We start from the raw sequence: 18,849 nt of genomic DNA, 5'->3' as shown, positions 1-18,849 counted from the left end.
TATTATAGTTGTCAATCGAGTATCAACATAACTAATTTTAGACCAAATATATCAATGTAACGATGATTAATTTATTTTCTTCCAATTTTCGATGATTAAGTTTATTTTGATTTAAAAGAAAAGATACATAAAAAATATTTGACGAAGACTAAAAAAGTTAATGACATTATATTTTGAAGCGGTATAAGTGTGAACCAAATAAAATCATACTAAAAATGGACTTATGTACTTGCTCAGCTCCAATACATGTGCTGCATTTTCATTTAATGACATTTTCAACATTTTATACATGTTTCGTTTTATTTGTTTTACAAAAAAATCATTTATTTGACTTGAAAGTTAACTATCAGCAGAAAAACATTTTGAATGTATCTTTAAAGAATAAATATTAAAATTTTAAAAACACCTTTAACATGAGATAGATGTGTCAACAAAAATTCTAAAAATATCATCCGATATGAAATAAATATGCAGATGAAGAGATTTATAATTTTGAAAATACTCTCAACATGAAGTAAACATATTAACGAAAAGATATTACTTTTAACTTCTTATTAAATATTGATAATGATGATTAAGGGTCTTTTTTTTTTTTTTTTTCATTTTTTTCTCTATTATTGAACATGAAGAATTTTGAACTTGGCCCCATGCTCAGCGTGAGCAACCTCCATACTAGTTGGAAAATATATATTTTTAAAGTATTACTTTATGATATGATGAGATGGCAAAATAATAACCACAATAAAAAACTATATACTATAAGTGAGATAACACCATGTGCAATCCCTATCCAATTCCTTCTTTTTCTTTGGCTTGTTAAATTTGATGTCTAAAATATGAGTGGATAGTGATTGTGATTTGTCATTCACAAATATCACATTGTTTTAGGGCGGCATGTTAAGACAAAATATATTTTGAAATCTGATTTGGAGTTAAAATTTTGTTTAGACGATTTATAATTTAGATTTCTTTAAGTTATATTTATATAAATATAAAAATATAATTTTTTCTGTCTAACGATAGTTGTTCATTATTAACTTGATACATCCTTTAAGAAATAATAAATAATAGGGGTAACATTATTATATTTTCTTTTGACTTTATTAAATTTAATGTTGTGAGAAATGTGTTAGATGATAAATAAGTAGTACTTTAATAGCAAGAGCAAAAGCAAAATAGACACAAAAGGTAAATTATTCCTTGATTTTCTAAATTGGACAAGTATTATTGGATAACTATTGTTGGACGGAGGGAGTATAATTTCTAAAAACTATTAAAATTTCTTCAATTATTATACAATCTTATCTAATGAGTAAATCATAATTTATAAACAAAGTATCGAAATATCCTAAAGCGCCACACTACTAGATTGCATGTATCTTTTACAAATAAATATTTGCGATTATATACTATTACAAACTTTCAAATACTTATAAATTTTACCAAAATTCATTGGTTCAAAAAATCAAAGACAGTAATAACTAGTTATTTTTTATTATAATCCTTTCCCATGACAAACAATTTATTCTCTATCACACATGAATTTTTTAATTATTTTTTTTACAAGTTTTAGATTTAATTTCTCTAAAAAAATCCTTCTTTTCATAGAATTAGATATTTGAAATTAAAATTAAATTTTCTACAAATTTCATAAATACATATTAATTTCAAAGCAAAATTTAAAATTGAAATTTTATGACCAAATGCCTATACAGATCTTCCTAAATCAAAATATTAGCTGTAAAAATCTTTGCAAGAATCTTATCTTGTTTAAAGCAGTACGTCAACAAACAAGTGACTTTAATTGGGGATATGACAATTTACAATTTATTTTTTATCAAATAAAATTAAGCACCAATTCTAGCAATAATTTTGAAGAATTTTTTCTTTCCCTTAAAGTGAAATCACGTATAGAATTTTGTTTATATTAAAAAAGGCAAACGACAGTTATAATTTGGCTTTTTATTCAAAGTCTAAACTTTTCATTAAAAGTTTAGCCCATTTATATCTTTATCAATATATAGGGTTATTATTGGCCTTTCCTTTTTAACGTTGGTGATGGTGTTATCGATGAATTTTTTTTCTTTTTTAATCACGTATAATGTTGGTATGCCAAAGCAATAATACTGAACACCGAATGAGAAAATAAAATAGATTAAACTACATAAATCCCACTAGTGTATGTCCTAATAATTACTATGATTCTTGATATTTTCGAATATTACTTCATATATCATTTTTCGTCCTTTGAAGACATGTATTATTACTCGCCAAATATATGTATCTTTGAATATTTGAGACACATGTTTTATTAATTTTGAATGAAATATGTGTAACTAATTTCCTTAATTAGAGGAGTAATTGAGGCTTAATTAACAACTCTAACATATCTGCATATTTCTTAGTGTATCAACTTTAACAAATCTTTCTAAAATAACGAAATTATAAAACCAAACTAATTCTCTAATTGTAAACTTCATCTTCTTGGCATCAATTTGTATTTTTTTTGTTCCTTGCTATTGTGAGTTTATCAACAATGACCAATATCACCATATTACTTTCTAGGTCATATTTTGTCATTTATATACATGTATCATTACTCGTCAAATATATGTATCCGTCAATTTGAATATTCGAAATACATGTTTAAAATATCGAATTAATTGAGGCTTAATATCTTAGAAAGATCTCTATATCAGATACATGATAATAATGCATGTTACAATAGTTATAAACTTCTACATATAATGTTGATTACCGAAATTCAGTTTTGATAGTTAAAGATGAAAACGTGATTTGAGAGGATAAAGAAAGAGAGAGTGGTACTGGAGCTAAGTGGTGGAGGACATGGGGTGGGGTGACGAGAGTTACGGTTGGGTAAGGTGATTGGCCGAGGTATATTGTTGGAGAGAGAAAAAAATTCAAATTGTTAATTGACCATTAATTTGGACGTTTAAATGTAAAGATGATAAATTAATCTCATTTTAAAGGGATTTGTCTATCTGATTGTATCTTTTAAAATATTAAAAGCGATGTTATATGTAATTTTTTGAAACTAGAATTAAGATTAGTATATATTAATGTATGTTTAGTTAAGTAGTTTTTCGTTTTTAATTCCTTTTTTTTTCTTCACTATTTTGATTAGGAAAGTGGAAAAAGTAGAAGGATGAATCACTAATTTTATTATTTTATTCAATGGTTCATAAAAAGTTGAAGAATGTGGTGGAAATAAGTCTATCTAGACAAACCATGTTATGTTGTAGCATTGTTTCCCATTATTAGAAGGCATAGTAGACTAGACAATTATTTTTTATTACATTAATTGACAGTTTATATCAGTTGTATTTTTTTGTCATTTTCTTATCATTTCTGTTTTCTTTTAGTTGAACATCACTCTCATCATTGAACTGTGCCCATATCTCATTTTATTACCATTTCTGTTTTATAAAAAAAAAATACATTGTTCATTTTTAGCATTATTGTCTCCCATGGATAGATAATTTCATCATATTGACCTATCAATGGGATTTTTGGATCAAGTTTGAACTATTTTCAATGGATGGATAAAGCCTTTTTGTGTGTGTATTATTTTTTAGATATGTTTTGAACTTTTTAAGTGAAACTTTTGTTTATATGAAACTTAGAAAAGATAATGAAGTGCTAGAAATAGCTAGTAGAAATAACCTGGTCATACTCAGATTCTATTTTTAAAAAATAATCATTAATGTTTACAAATATGGCCTAGTGATAAATGAAGCATGGAATACTAATTATGAGGTTTCAAGTTTAAATGTCAGCGGAGGCAAAAAGACACTGGATGATTTCTTTTTATATATATGTACATATGTTGTTGTTGATGAAAGATGACATATCATATCTCGTAAAATTAGTTGATGAGCCTAAAAACGGACCTGAACAGAGCAATTATATAAAAAAAAAGTCATTATTAAAATACTCACCGGCATTTTATAGACCCAAGACAAGATTTAAACCCTAGTGGTATCTCTCACCGGCATAAATATAAATAAAAACACCTTATTATAATTTTTGTTTCATGCAATATACTGACTTTACGTAAGCTTATTCGAAGGGCTTTTTCACGTGTTTATTTTTTTATATATATGTATAGAAAGTCACTTCTTGAAATTCTACTCTTCTTTTATAGGACGTTTGTACAAATGGAATTCTTTTAGGATGATAAGTTCAGTGATATAAGTTATGTCTCAGATGATAAATTCAGTATAAAAAGTTATGCCTTAAAAGCAAATATTCTCTAAAAGACTTGCCTATGAATCAGAATACTATAAAACTAACTTATGACCTAAGCCAATAATTATCTAAAAAGTTTTGCCTAGCAAATTCTGGTCATAATTAAGGATACTTTGATGGGAAAATTGTATATAATAGCAAACTATTAATTTAAATTAAATGCTATAAATATAGTTTGATTTAATTGTACCTCATAGCAAGCTGTTGCTATTTCACCTCTCTCCTGGTGAATCTCGCTCGCCTCTCTCGTTTTTTATACAAACGCAAGTGTATAAAGTGCGTTTGTGTTTGTATAAAGCGAGAGAAAATTGTATATATACATATATTTTCGTTTCCCTGTCTTCCCTCTCCCAGATCTAGCTCGCCACTCTCCCAGATCTTGTTGTCTCACTGGCCTCTCTCACTTTATACAAAAACGCAAATGTATAAAATGCGTGAACTCTCGTTTTTTATACAAACGCAAGTGTATAAAGTGCGTTTGTGTTTGTATAAAGTGAGAGAAAATTGTATATATACATATATTTTCGTTCCCCTCTCTCCCCTCTCCCAGATCTCGCTCGCTCACTCGCCTCTCTCACTTTATACAATTGATCTTTTTGTATATGTATACCAAAGCAGATTATACAACTGCTTCTTTTGTATATGTATAGTGAAATATACATATTTATGTTTGCTATGGAACGCAAATATGCAAATTTTGCTATAGTATACAACTATGAATTTTATGTTTGCTATATGTGAAAGTTGCTCTTGATGGGAAAATTTTCATTAAATGAACGATTGAGACAAAAATTTAAGACTAGCCGGGCTAGAAAATAGGGGTAGTCCATGCAAAAACTTGTACATATGGGCCGATAAAAAACCAGCCCAGCTTTAAGCTAATCATACCATCACAGCTAAAAGAGGCAGTTCGGTGCACTAAAACTCCCACTATGTGTAGGATCCACGAAAGGATCCGTCCATAAGGGCTTATTGCTTACATTTCTGCAAGAGGCTGTTACCAAGGCTAAGATACTTAAAATTAGAATAGAACATTGAAGACATGCTTATTTATGCAAAAATGCACAAGAAAGTTAACTACCTTTTCTTTCCTTTTATCTTCATAAGGATACATGATTTGATACAACAAAGAAAAAAAATTTACACCATCATATCAAATTAACTCTATCAAAATTGCAATTGTAACAAAACTGAACTCAACAAGGCATCAATTATAGTACAATATAATACACTCATTTTCAGCTATACATTCTTCGCGCGCGCTAGTAATTTGGCCCCAGAAGAGATAGGAGGAAGGTTCGATAATTGCCAGAAGTCTCGGAATAAACAGCATCATTTAGACACTTCTTGTATTTCTTACGGTATTCTGCTTTTATATACTGCATATCGATCTCAACTCGTGTTACTATTATTCTAATAAGAGCTGCATCGTTCGTTCCCAAGCCCTTCATAGCCTTATGTAATTGCTGAATGCAAAAAATGTGAAAATAGTTTGAAAATATGTACAAGATTAAAGTCAAGAATGGTTTTACCAAAGTTTAACACAATATTTAAGTAATCACATTCTGTGTTAGAATCAAATTATTACCATTATGCTAAACAATATAGTTGATAGCATGTGCATAACTTTGTTTCTTAATCAAGTTCGTCAAGCAAGTGTCATGTTCTAGAACGACTCTGATCTAGGCCATCACCTGGGACTCGCCATTGGTAGGATATTGACATTACCTGTAAGATTTCCAACATTACCCCCACCCCCACCCCCCATTCCAACATGTTGTTCCTGGGATTGAAACTCATGATTACCTTGGCTCTGATACCACTTGTTAGGATCAATGTCTTACCATCATACCAAAGTCTATAGTTGATAGCTAGACGCAACTTTAATCTTAACCAAGCCTATCAAATCTATGCTATGTTCAACCAAGACTCTGACCTAAGACCATCTCAGACCTATCACCTAGACCTTACCATAGGCAGGATGTTTGCTTTACCCAACATTATTCAACAAGGATTTAAGAGATATACACTGACTGTTACCATTTTTACAAAAGTACCAACTAATATCTATCATAGAGACCTTCGGAGTATGGTAAACAATACCTTCGCGAAGAAGCTTGCTGGATTCTTAGCACATCTCAAGATAGACAAGAGGCCAAATCTAAAGAGCCCTGAGGTTTCACTTTTTACAGCCTGTGTAACATTAAGTATATAAACACATTAGTAAACTAGATTTATAATGCTTAATTAAGCTGATTAGAGAGTAAAATAAGTGTACTTACACTTCTCAATTTGTTCTTATACTTGTTTTTATAAGCATAACTAACAGAAGCCAAATGTGCACTGCTGCTTTCAGTGAAGATTCGTATAAACGTCTTCTCATCGGTACCCCATCTCTTCTCCCCTGCTTTATACAGAGCTTTAGCATCACGTTCTGCTAAAACACTGTCAACTTCTGGTCCTTCATAGCGTATTGTACGTACATACGATAGAAGCAACTGTTATATAAAAGCAAACAACACCGATACATACATCAGTATCCTCTTTGTAAATTTTTCACGTATGGTTACTGAACTTTATCTACTTTAACATGAGTAAATTCACATAACGGTTTTGTCATGTATATATACTATATGTTGAATCCCCTTATTTTCAATGTGTATCTACTTTTTTAGTAGTGTGACATCCCTTAGTAAAATTTCTGATTCCGCCACTACTTGTTATAGTTTTGCTCTAGTAGAAACTAACTCCTCCTATGGATGGTATAGGCCTCTAGAAAGATTATAAAAAGGAGGAAAAACTCACACAAAAACAACAGATGTATTGAAAAAACAGATTACTACATGAAAGGAATTTCAAAAGCCAATAGATGGAGTCATGGAGACAACAAGGAGTTGCTCGGATGGTAACAAACCTTTACTTCGAACCCTAAAATTGTGAGTTCGAGTCACCAAGGGAGCAAAAAAGATTAGAAAAAAGAGGGAAGATTCACACAAGAACAACAGATATATCGAAAAAACAGATTACTACATGAGAGGAATTTCAAAAACCAACAACATATGGAGACAAAAGGGAGTTGTTCGGATGGTAACCACCCCTTATAACTTCCAACCCTAACATTGTGAGTTCAAGTCAGCAAGGGAGCAAAAAGATTAGAAAAAAAAGAGGAAAGATTCACACAAGAACAACAAATATGGAAAAACAGATTACTACATGAGAGGAATTTCAAAAGCCAACAACAGATGGAGTTGCTCGGATGGTAACCACCCCTTACTTCCAACCCTAACATTGTGAGTTCGAGTCAACAAGGGAGCAAAAAAATTAGAAAAAAAGAGGAAAAATTCACACAAGAACAACAGATATATCGAAAAACAGATTACTACATGAGAGGAATTTCAAAAGCCAACAACAAATGGAGTTGCTCGGATGGTAACCCCTTATTTCCAATCCTAAGATTGTGAGCTCGAGTCACCATCATCATCAAATGCAGAGGATAAGATCAATACCTTTTTATGATCATCAGATGTTCGCGATTCAATATCGTGCTCAAGGTAAACACCATTCATAGTATAATAGATTTGCTTGAAATATTGTATCTGTGAAGGAGTCCTAGAACATATTACTTCAGTAGCAGCTCTTAGATCAACAACAACGCTACTCAACGCTTGTCTGACTATAGTAGCATCCCTTACTGCTGGATCATGCATCCATAGTAAGAATGCTTTCTGAATTTATCGATCCAAATGAAACAAAATCAACGTACAGAAGACAACTTGAAGCAAAATCGATGTGTATAAGTTAAATTCTAACGTCACATATACCTTGTTGTCACCACTAAGCTCTCTAGATAAGCGATTACTAAGATCTTCTGAATACATAACTTTGTATTCCTGTTGAATGAGACCGCGTTGAGTTGCATCGCGATGGGCAAGGATATTGATGAGTGGTGCAGTATCACATCCAAATCCTGGAATAGCAAAAGAAAGTAATCATATGAACAATAGTAAAAAATATAACGCGTTCAATGTTGAGAATCTTAAATTTTGAATTTGTAAAACTTAAATCCTGAATTCGAACTCCAAATAAGAATGTCTAAAGACTATATGATACATGGTATTTTGTGTTGTTATATATTGTAGCAAGTATTAAAATTTGGATATGTGATGCATGATATGAAAATGTTTACTGTAAATCTTTTAAAAGTGTTTTTTTAAAAAATAATTTTGAAAAGTGTGAATTTGGTCAAAGTTTCAAAAAAAGCATGTTGGTAACTTCTACTACTAATCTACTATTTAAAAATATTGTATTCATTTTTTAAAAAACTTACCAAACACATCAACCCTCTTGAGTAACACTTTTTCTTAGAAAAATCAATACTTGTATAAATGCTTTTAATCAGAAAAAATTAAATAACAGACAACAATATATTCAGTGTAATCTCATAAGTCTAGATCATCAACTCAAAAAAAAGCAAAAGAAAAGCCGGATTGAAATATAAGGACAACAAAACAAAGCAACACGAAATATATAGTAAAAGTCAAAGAATAAGAAAAGAATTCAATAAGGTGAAATTATTGAATTACCCTTGAAAGCTTTATAAAGTTGTGCAGCATCATCGCGGGGCGAAGTTAAGACAGGAGGTATAATCAAGGTAGCCATATTATATTATCTGCTAATTAATCTCCTGCTGATAATGAATGATCTTTTACGACCATTTACAAATTAAATAATAAAAAAATTAATCCCCCGTTGCGGATTGTTTCTCTCTCTCTTTTAACGAAAATTGTTAACGAGAGAGAGAAACAGAGAGACCTTCAATAGATTAAAGGAGACGTACAAAAGCAAGCAATTCAAAGGGTAGAATCGGAAAGCTTTACATGAATGGTACAACTACAAATGCGTCTCACCATAAAAGATTATGTGAGAAATAAAATACGTGCCAACAAAAATATATGTATTATTTAATTATGGTATTAAATGATTATGTATTTTTATTTTAATATTTAATTATCAAAATTAAATTGATTTAATATAAATATCGAATATAGATAAGATAATGAGTTTCCTCCTCCTCCTCCTTCGTATTGTGGTACCTTATTATTATGAAAAAGAGAATTTTTTGCATTTGTTGACTTAGTTGTTGGACGTGCGAATAAAATTTTATATTTGCGGTTGAAAAGAAATGAAAGTTATCATAAAGGGTGATTTACAAGAATAATCTTGGAGGTAATAATTAAAATTTGAAGTTAAATAATTTTTTACTTTTGATCTTGGAAGTTTGTCCTTGGACAAGTGAAGGTTAATAATTTTAGACCAACAATTTTCAGGATCATTGAATGTAATTTTTTTTAATCATAAAGTATAGAGATACTTTTAATGGTACAAGGCTCTTTGACGAAAAGCGTGTAGGCTTGATCCTAAATAGATAAGAATATCTTTGAGTTATTTTAGCTCAATAACTTATATTAAAGTCAATAATTTAACAAAATATGTACAAAGAATGTCTATAAGTTAATAAAGTCATAAAGTGCATAAATTCCTTAGCTACTTATCACAAATAAAATATTCATCTTTTTAATTAGCGTTTGATTATAAATATTTTATTCGATTTCAAAAAAAAATCACATAGTAAAAGGTCAGATTGTCCTAATGCTCTCCTCAGACAACATAACAGACATCCAAAAAGTCTGATATTTTTGCCTATATTGTATAGCAAAAAACTAAGATTCTTTTGAGGAGGCACGTGGTGGTACAGTGGCTATTTTTGAGGAAAAAATAGTTATAATACAGTTGCAAAGATCTACTAGTGATCCAGATCTCTTCTTCTCTTCCTCTCCCATCTTCAAACAAGTCAGCAAAAATCTACTTCATCTCCATCAGGTATAACATCCTCCTTCAAATCCCATTTCTCAGGTTCAATTTGTGGTTTAAAGTTTCTTACTTTCTTGAAAAATTTCACTTTGATTTGAGTAAAATTGATGATTTTGGTGCTTATTTGTGAGATTGATCAAGATTCTTGATTTAATGAATTGGGGTTGTTGGAACTTTCATAAATATGTTTAAAGATTGTTGCTTTATTTGCTACTTTAGCTGATTGTGCTTAGGTTATTGAATATTTTCTATGATTTTGGTCTTATATATGAGATTGATCAAGATTCTTGATTTAATGAATTGGGGTTGTTGGAACTTTCATAAATATGTTTAAAGATTGTTGCTTTATTTGCTACTTTAGCTGATTGTGCTTAGGTTATTGAATATTTTCTATGATTTTGGTTCTTATATATGAGATTGATCAAGATTCTTGATTTAATGAATTGGGGTTGTTGAAACTTTCATAAATATGTTTAAAGTTTGTAGCTTTATTTGCTACTTTAGCTTATTGTGCTAAGGTTCTAGAAAATTTTCCATTTGTTGCGAGTAGATTGATGATTTTGGTGCTTATTTATTAGATTGATCAAGAATTTTCTTGATTTGGTGAAGTGGGCTTGTTGGAATTCTTATAAATATGTTTAAAGATTGTTGCTTTATTTGCTACTTTACTGATTGTGCAAAGGCTCTTTAAAAAAAATTCCATTTTTCTATAAATAAATTTATGATTTTGTTGCTTATTTATGAGATTGATCAAGTTGATTTTATGAATTGGGGTTGTTGAAACTTTCATAAATATGTTTAAAGTTTGTTGCTTTATTTGCTACTTTAGCTTATTGTGCTAAGGTTCTAGAAAATTTTCCATTTGTTGTGAGTAGATTGATGATTTTGGTGCTTATTTATGAGATTGATCAAGTTGATTTATTGAATTGGGGTTGTTGAAACTTTCATAAATATGTTTAAAGTTTGTAGCTTTATTTGCTACTTTAGCTTATTGTGCTAAGGTTCTAGAAAATTTTCCATTTGTTGTGAGTAGATTGATGATTTTGGTGCTTATTTATGAGATTGATCAAGTTGATTTATTGAATTGGGGTTGTTGAAACTTTCATAAATATGTTTAAAGTTTGTAGCTTTATTTGCTACTTTAGCTTATTGTGCTAAGGTTCTAGAAAATTTTCCATTTGTTGTGAGTAGATTGATGATTTTGGTGCTTATTTATGAGATTGATCAAGTTGATTTATTGAATTGGGGTTGTTGAAACTTTCATAAATATGTTTAAAGTTTGTAGCTTTATTTGCTACTTTAGCTTATTGTGCTAAGGTTCTAGAAAATTTTCCATTTGTTGTGAGTAGATTGATGATTTTGGTGCTTATTTATGAGATTGATCAAGTTGATTTATTGAATTGGGGTTGTTGAAACTTTCATAAATATGTTTAAAGTTTGTTGCTTTATTTGCTACTTTACTGATTGTGCAAAGACTCTTTAAAAAAATTCCATTTTCTATAAATAAATTAATGACTTTGGTGCTTATTTATGAGATTGATCAAGTTGATTTATTGAATTGGGGTTGTTGAAACTTTCATAAATATGTTTAAAGTTTGTTGCTTTATTTGCTACTTTACTGATTGTGCAAAGACTCTTTAAAAAAATTCCATTTTCTATAAATAAATTAATGACTTTGGTGCTTATTTATGAGATTGATCAAGTTGATTTTATGAATTGGGGTTGTTGGAACTTCCATAAATATGTTTAAAGTTTGTTGCTTTATTTGCTACTTTAGTTGATTGTGCTAAGGTTCTTGAAAAATTTCCATTTGTTGCGAGTAAATTGATGATTTGGTGCTTATTTATGAGATTGATCAAGTATTTACTTGATTTGGTGAAGTGGGGTTGTTGAAACTTCCATAAATATATTGAAAGCTTGTTGCTTTATATGCTACTTTAGCTGATTGTGCTAATGTTCTTTAATATTTTCCGTTGTTGTGAGTAAATTGATGATTTTGGTGCTTATTTTATGATATTGATCAAGATTCTTGATTTTATGAATTGGGTTGTTGGAACTTCCATAAATATGTTTAAAGTTTGTTGCTTTATTTGCTACTTTAGCTGATTGTGCTAAGGTTCTTGAAAAATTTCCATTGTAGTGAGTAATATGATGATTTTGGTGCTTATTTATGAGATCTATTAAGATTCTTCATTTAGTGAAGCGGGGTTGTTAAAACTTCCATAAATATGTTCTGATTTTTCATTTTAGATGTGTTTATTTCACCTACCTGGATTATTTGTTCTATAAAGGGATTCAACTATCTGGTCCCATAGCAATCTTTTTTCTAATCAAATATGGGGTGAGGATCTAACGTATTCTTGATTTGGTGATATTAGTTTTTTTTTACTTTGGGTAGGAATAGGAGTTAGCTCCGCCCTTGTGGGATTTCACTGCGTATGTTGTTGTTGTTGTCCCTGGGAGCTCCCACGCTTTTTTGCTCCCTTGGTGACTCAACCCACAACCTTAGGATTGGAGGTGGATGGTGCTTGCCATCTGAGCAACCCCTTCTTGTCATCTAACTCTTAACTTGTTCTTGAGACTTCCCACTTAATTTGGTAGAGCATGCTAACAAGACCTCACGAGAGCTTTGAGTCGGTAAGATCATGATCTAGAGCTCTATTAGGCCAACTTCTGGTGAGGAATTGTTAATGATGAAAGTCATTCTCAATTGCTTTTGGTTTCCAGAACCATTATTAGATTGCAAGGTTTTGGACTTAATAATAGTATTTATAAATTGACTTAAAGACCAATTGAGATATGCTTATGTAATAATATAAACTGGCCTAAAATAAGTAAGGCTTGGAAGCCTCGGAACAAGATTATAGCACCAGATTGTGCTAAAAGTGATTTGAGTTTTAATGATGCTTGGGCCAGTGAAATCAATAGGCTGGCTAATAATGATAAACATAAGATTGAGAGTATCAGTTGACATGAGAATCATTTGTCATGCGAAAAATGTGGTGCTGGTGATTGACCTCTCGTTTATAGTTGAGTTTTCTCTAGCTGAACAGTTTTAATTGATTGGTGGAACAAATGGTGGCTATCGTGAGATACTTCTTCAAGTAATCTAATTTGAATGTTTCTTTATGTTAGGATCATGTACGGAGCATAATCCGTGAACTTCTCTTTCTACGTTCTCTCATACACGAAGTTAAATGTCTTGCAAAATTAAAAGAAGTGAAATCTGACTGTCTTCTTGAATACATAAGCACTACATAAAATGCGTAACGAAAATCATTTTTCTCTTATTTTACCATTTGTTCGATTCATATTTGTTTTCGATATTAACAAAGATGATCATTTAAGTGATGCAGAACAAAAGGAATGTGGTTTTTTTCTTACAAGTAATACAAATTATATCCTCTATTCCCTGCAGGTGTTTAACGTAGGATGGCCTTGGTCACCACTGCTGAAGTTTGCGATGCAAATCCACAGCTTATTGTGAGTGGTGAACTACGGGCACTGCAGCCAATCTTCAAAATATATGGCAGGCGCCAAGTCTTCTCTGGACCTGTTGTCACTCTGAAAGTATTCGAAGACAATGTTTTGGTTCGTGAGTTTCTCGAGGAGAAAGGTAACGGTAGAGTTCTTGTAGTCGACGGGGGTGGTAGTCTAAGATGTGCAATTTTGGGTGGCAACCCTGTAGTACAAGCTCAAAACAATGGATGGGCTGGGATCGTAGTAAATGGCTGTGTAAGGGACGTGGACGAAATCAATGGCTGTGATATCGGAGTCAGAGCTCTGGCTTCACATCCAATGAAAGCCAATAAGAAAGGTATCGGAGAGAAGCACGTTCCCATAACCATTGCCGGGACTAGAATCTGCGATGGTGAGTGGCTTTATGCAGATACCGATGGCATTCTGATTTCTAAAATGGAGCTATGTGTTTGAGAACATGTATCACCATGCCTTAAGTAAGTGCATATCAGTTGTGAACTTATTTTTATGCTATGGGAATCGCGAGCTTCATTAATCTATTGTATGTTGTAAGTCAAACTCGACGTGAACACGTTTTTAAGTCTACTCTATTTTGCCTTAAACATGGTTTATTTAGTATTTCAACTGCAGTTTTTTGGAATATTTGACACTGCATATATTAGTGTTCTTAAGGAATCTTGAAAGTGATTTCTTCATGGTATAAAGCCTTGGAAACAGCCTCTGGCTGAAATGCAAGGTAAGACTGTGTACTTCCCCGGACCCTGTGTATAGCGAGAGTTTTAGTGCACGGGGCAGTCCTTTTTTAAAGCTCTTATACATATGCAGGGCTTGCTGCAATTGATGACTAAAAGTTTAAAACAAATCTGACTTGTGTTGTCTGATGTGATACATAATGTGAGTGGTTTAGAGATAGGAGGGGGGAAAATTACTGTGAAATATCATTCAGTCATCTAGTTTACAAAATATATACACAGTGTATAGGTAATATATTGTATATACATATACACAACATGTATAGTTGAAATGTATAGGTAATGTTGGTAAACTAGTTGGACGAAGGGTACATTTACGTAAGTTTCCCAAAATTAAAGAGTGATTTTCACGCGAAGTTAGACAAAGCAAAAGCCCATTGTTGCCCTAGTGGGGGACGGATTTAGTTGCAATCAACAAAAATGTTGGCTCTCCGAAGTTAGAATTGAATCTTTTTGTCTTTCCTATACCTTCGCCCTTCGATAACACTAAGGTATTGGCTTGTGATCATGTTTACTTCATATTCAAGAGCAAACAACAGGTCTCTCAGGACATGATCCCCTGAAACAGTTCGTACTTCTTTAATAATTCCAAGAAAATTTTTAGAGGGAAGTGTATAGATAGCCGATTTCAAGATCTCTATTTAAGACATAGCCAAAGTTTCTAAATGTTTGCAAGTTTAGCCATTTTAAACCAACCTTAGACATACACATATGAAGTTTGGCGTGCCAAAGCCTAAAACTTCAAACAATATAGAAGCAAACAAACTTCCAACATATGCATTTGAAAGACAAATTTTCGTCATTTTTGTCCGAAATCGTAGAATTATTAGCCAGGAAAAATTAGACTGCAAACATTTATGCATAAAGTTCACGAACATATGACTGAAAACAAATTCAAGAATAAGTAGTTCAACAACTTTATTAAGGGCACCATTAGTGACAAACATTTCACAATTTTTTCCCTAATATAATTAGACAAAATATAGTAGCTTGGACTTTTTGCGAGGTGTATATATATATATATATATATATATGAGTTAATTGGTTTATCAATATGATCGACGTATACACAAAATATACACTACCAGTGTATGTGTATAGTGTGGTGTATAAGTATGTATATTAAATTAATAGTAAATGTATATTTAGTATAAAGTATGTATACTTTATACATATTCTATAAACTAGATGACTGAATGGTTCGAGAAGCGTGGCCTTGAAAAATAATTGTCCTTCATATTGCCAAAACTGCATCTTTACTGTGACAGCAAAACTGTACTTGGAAAAGCTAACTTTTTAGAAACCAACCAAAAAGACCATTGATCCATTGGAAAAGCTAACTTTCTTACGCAAATTAAGAATTAAACGGGTCTCAAAATAGATATCGAACATCGAATGAAAATTTTATAGAAAAGGTTAATTACAATTAATTGTTCTTTGTGTTTTTCTTCAATCAAGTAAATTACAATTAATTGTTCTTTGTGTCTTTCTTCAATCAAGTAAATTACAATTAATTGTTCTTTTATGTCTTTCTTTCAATCAAGTAAATTACAATTAATTGTATTTTTTATGTCTTTTTTCATTCAATCAAGTAAATTACAATTAATTGTATTTTTTATGTCTTTTTTCAATCAAGTAAACGAAAATTAATTGTCAATTAAATAATTCATCTATCTTCTTCTTTTTTACAATCACAATGTTTGGACTTATTTGTATGAGTCTCAATTAAATTTATTAGATTTTGGTTATCTTTCATCAGTTGATATACTAAATAACTTAATCCACTAAGGCCTAAACAGATACTAACAAATCACCTAAAAGAAAATTGCCTCTACTGAAATTTAAGTGTGAAACCTCATAATTTTCATCTCATTTCATTGACTATCGACCCACTATTTCCTACATTTAGTAATTCATTTAACTCATTCCTACAACTATATATATATTATTAATTCATTTTAATTATTGAAATGGTAGAATCCTAAAATGTTTAATTACCCAATCTTATGGAATTACATCCATTGTTATTATAATTCTTTTTTTTGGTCATTTGATTTATCATCATCTATTAAAGTTTATTTTATTAGTTTTTGGATGACAATAATTAACATTTTTGTATGCATCCTTATCAGAAAAAGAACTGCTTAACCACTATTGATTAATCAATATTATTAATGATGATTATTGTATAGATTGTCCCACAAATATCAACCCACTATTTCCTACATTTAGTATTCCCTTTAATTTTCCTTTTAAAAATTGATAATATAATAATTTTCCTATTGCAATCAATGTCTTCACCGAACTTCTATTATTTATCTTTGTTTTATCTGAAAATTATTTAATTAATCTGGAAAGTTTTGTTAAACTTTTTATTTTGTGCCTAATTAGCTCTATATCTAATTGTGTATTATATTAGTTACTAAACCTACTCCACTAAGTTATAGTACACGAGTGTCCCGTGTTGTTAATTATTCCTCTGTTCTAAAATATTTATCACGTTTTATTTTTTCAGAGTCGAATCACTTAAATTTTGTCAATAGTTTAAAGATATTTTTTTCATCTTATTGATATAAGAAGAATTACAACTTATAGTTTTTTAATATTTTAATTTAAAAATTGATCAAATTAAGTCTCAAAAAGTAACATGTGGCAATTATTATGGGATGAAGAGAGTATATGTCAATGTTTATATAGCTTAATTTCTAGAGAGGAATATTAAAAAAAATCATTCATTTTTTTTAGGATTCAACTTATTTTATGGATCTTGGCCTTCTAATTAATCTGTCCATTTATTTTCTGATAATTGGTATGTGAAGAAATTAATTAAAACATCTAACTGAAAAATGTAGGGTGATGGATGGAAATTGGAATAGTTCAAAGCCTTAACTTATAAACCTTTTTCAATATCCGTAAATTAGTTTTCACGTGTCACTACTAAAATAACGTGAATTCTGATTTAAAAAACATCTATCGAAACATATAAAATTCCTTTGCATCTCCTGGACATTATATATATATATATATATATGGACATTATATAATTTTAAACATGATAAGAATGTTTAAAATTCCAATGAAGGTTGTCACTTCATGTAAATTAGGAGGAGGACATTGTGGATATATAATGTCAGAAACATTCATATATAAATAAACCATAGTGCTAGAAATTAATTTCCTTGTTCAATTAATATCGACACATCATGTAAAAGTTATATATCTGTTTTTATTATATGATACAAATTAAAGATGCTTGTAACACTTGAAATTATGTCTATGTTGGAAAAGTATACTTGATAGTATTTTAACATAGGTCCACCAGGACCACAAGATAACCATAATTGAATATAACTACCAAAGAGAATATTAAAGTAAATTAAATGAATAAATTCTACTTTTGGGGGTGGTTGAGCTAACAAATTAAAGAAGGATTTTAGAAAAATTAGCAAGTTGTTGTTCAAGTATTCATTCATTATATATAGATGGGTGGGACGGAATCAAAATTTTCATTTATCTTGTTAAATTGCTTACTAGTTTTATGGAATCAATAAATCTTGTCTTTGCTTTTCACAAGTTATATATATATATGTTGAATGGGCCGAGTAATAAGTAATTTGGTACAATTTATATTATTTATCTTGCTTAATTATTCACAAATTATATCAGATTATTGGTGAATTACCTTTATTCACAACTTATGTTGGACATGCCATAAGTTTGGAATAATCTTTATTCTACACATTTTGTTAAATAATTCATAAATCGGGCCGTATTGACAAATGTTGCCTTATTCACAAACTATGTCAAGCTAATTTTAATACAATTTTCATTCTACCAATCTTGTTAAACTGTTCACATGTTTTCCTTTACTGAATTACAAATCTTAATTACTTGTGGTTTCCAATTATTTACCAACTTTGTCGGATGACGAGCTAGCAAAATTTTGTATTATTTTTCGTTTTATCTATCTTGTTAAATTATTCATGAGTTGTGCATATTAAAAGGACAAAAAAGGACAAAACTTGTTATTATATTTTAATTATGACTTTAAAGCTAAATAATATATCAATCTTATATCTTGGATATGGTTACATGACTCAAAAGAGAAAAAAAAATGCAAAGAAACCATTGTTTCCAATAAAGAAAAGAGACAAAATAAAAATATTGGACCCATATAAAAGATTTTCATAGTATTTTAATCATCAAGGCATCCACTCTGATTGGTAAGGCTAAATATGATATTTTTTTGAAAATAAAAGGTTTGGGTCCATATATGATATATCTATTATTTCTGTATTGAGAAAATGCTTTGTGTGAAATGAGAGAAAAGAAAGGGAAGGAAGGAAAGATTGAAAAATTATTTTTGCCTATAATCTTGAGTTTAAATGCAAAAAGAAGTAGAAAAGAAAAAGGGGGAAAAGAGGAGTTTTTTTCTTTTTCTTATTTCCATCTGGGGTTGAATATTCGTTTTAAATTC

General features: G+C 30.2%; 2 protein-coding genes across 2 annotated transcripts; one reads left to right on the top strand and one right to left on the bottom strand.

Annotated features, from left to right (window-relative positions):
* Positions 1-5,418: 5,418 nt before the first annotated feature.
* Positions 5,419-8,980, bottom strand: LOC102599403 (annexin D5-like). The gene is made up of 6 exons (XM_006354977.1): positions 8,853-8,980; positions 8,091-8,236; positions 7,776-7,994; positions 6,552-6,767; positions 6,373-6,462; positions 5,419-5,735 (listed from the first exon to the last, which is right to left on the bottom strand). Exons 1-6 carry the CDS (start codon positions 8,926-8,928, stop codon positions 5,532-5,534), a joined length of 951 nt encoding a protein of 316 aa, XP_006355039.1. The 5' UTR covers positions 8,929-8,980; the 3' UTR covers positions 5,419-5,531.
* Positions 8,981-9,909: 929 nt separating this feature from the next.
* LOC102599082 (putative 4-hydroxy-4-methyl-2-oxoglutarate aldolase 2) lies at positions 9,910-14,274 on the top strand. The gene is made up of 2 exons (XM_006354976.2): positions 9,910-10,149; positions 13,559-14,274. The coding sequence occupies exon 2, from the start codon at positions 13,573-13,575 to the stop codon at positions 14,071-14,073; it is 501 nt and encodes a 166-aa protein (XP_006355038.1). The 5' UTR covers positions 9,910-10,149; positions 13,559-13,572; the 3' UTR covers positions 14,074-14,274.
* The last annotated feature ends 4,575 nt before the right edge of the window (positions 14,275-18,849 follow it).

The sequence above is a fragment of the Solanum tuberosum genome, unplaced genomic scaffold, assembly GCF_000226075.1.
Source record: "Solanum tuberosum cultivar DM 1-3 516 R44 unplaced genomic scaffold, SolTub_3.0 scf00189, whole genome shotgun sequence".
NCBI lineage: Eukaryota > Viridiplantae > Streptophyta > Magnoliopsida > Solanales > Solanaceae > Solanum > Solanum tuberosum.
Note: the sequence above shows the minus strand (reverse complement) of the source record. Positions and strands in the feature narration are given on the sequence as shown.

What these genes read in the sequence shown, in the direction of transcription:
- LOC102599403 (XM_006354977.1), bottom strand. Translation starts at nt 8,928, where the DNA reads ATGGCTACCTTGATTATACCTCCTGTCTTAACTTCGCCCCGCGATGAT. An exon ending in CATCTGATGATCATAAAAAG is followed by an intron (nt 6,768 to 7,775) that starts GTATTGATCTTA and finishes TTTATATAACAG; the next exon opens with TTGCTTCTATCGTATGTACG. An exon ending in ATAAGAACAAATTGAGAAGT is followed by an intron (nt 6,463 to 6,551) that starts GTAAGTACACTT and finishes AATGTTACACAG; the next exon opens with GCTGTAAAAAGTGAAACCTC.
- LOC102599082 (XM_006354976.2), top strand. Translation starts at nt 13,573, where the DNA reads ATGGCCTTGGTCACCACTGCTGAAGTTTGCGATGCAAATCCACAGCTT.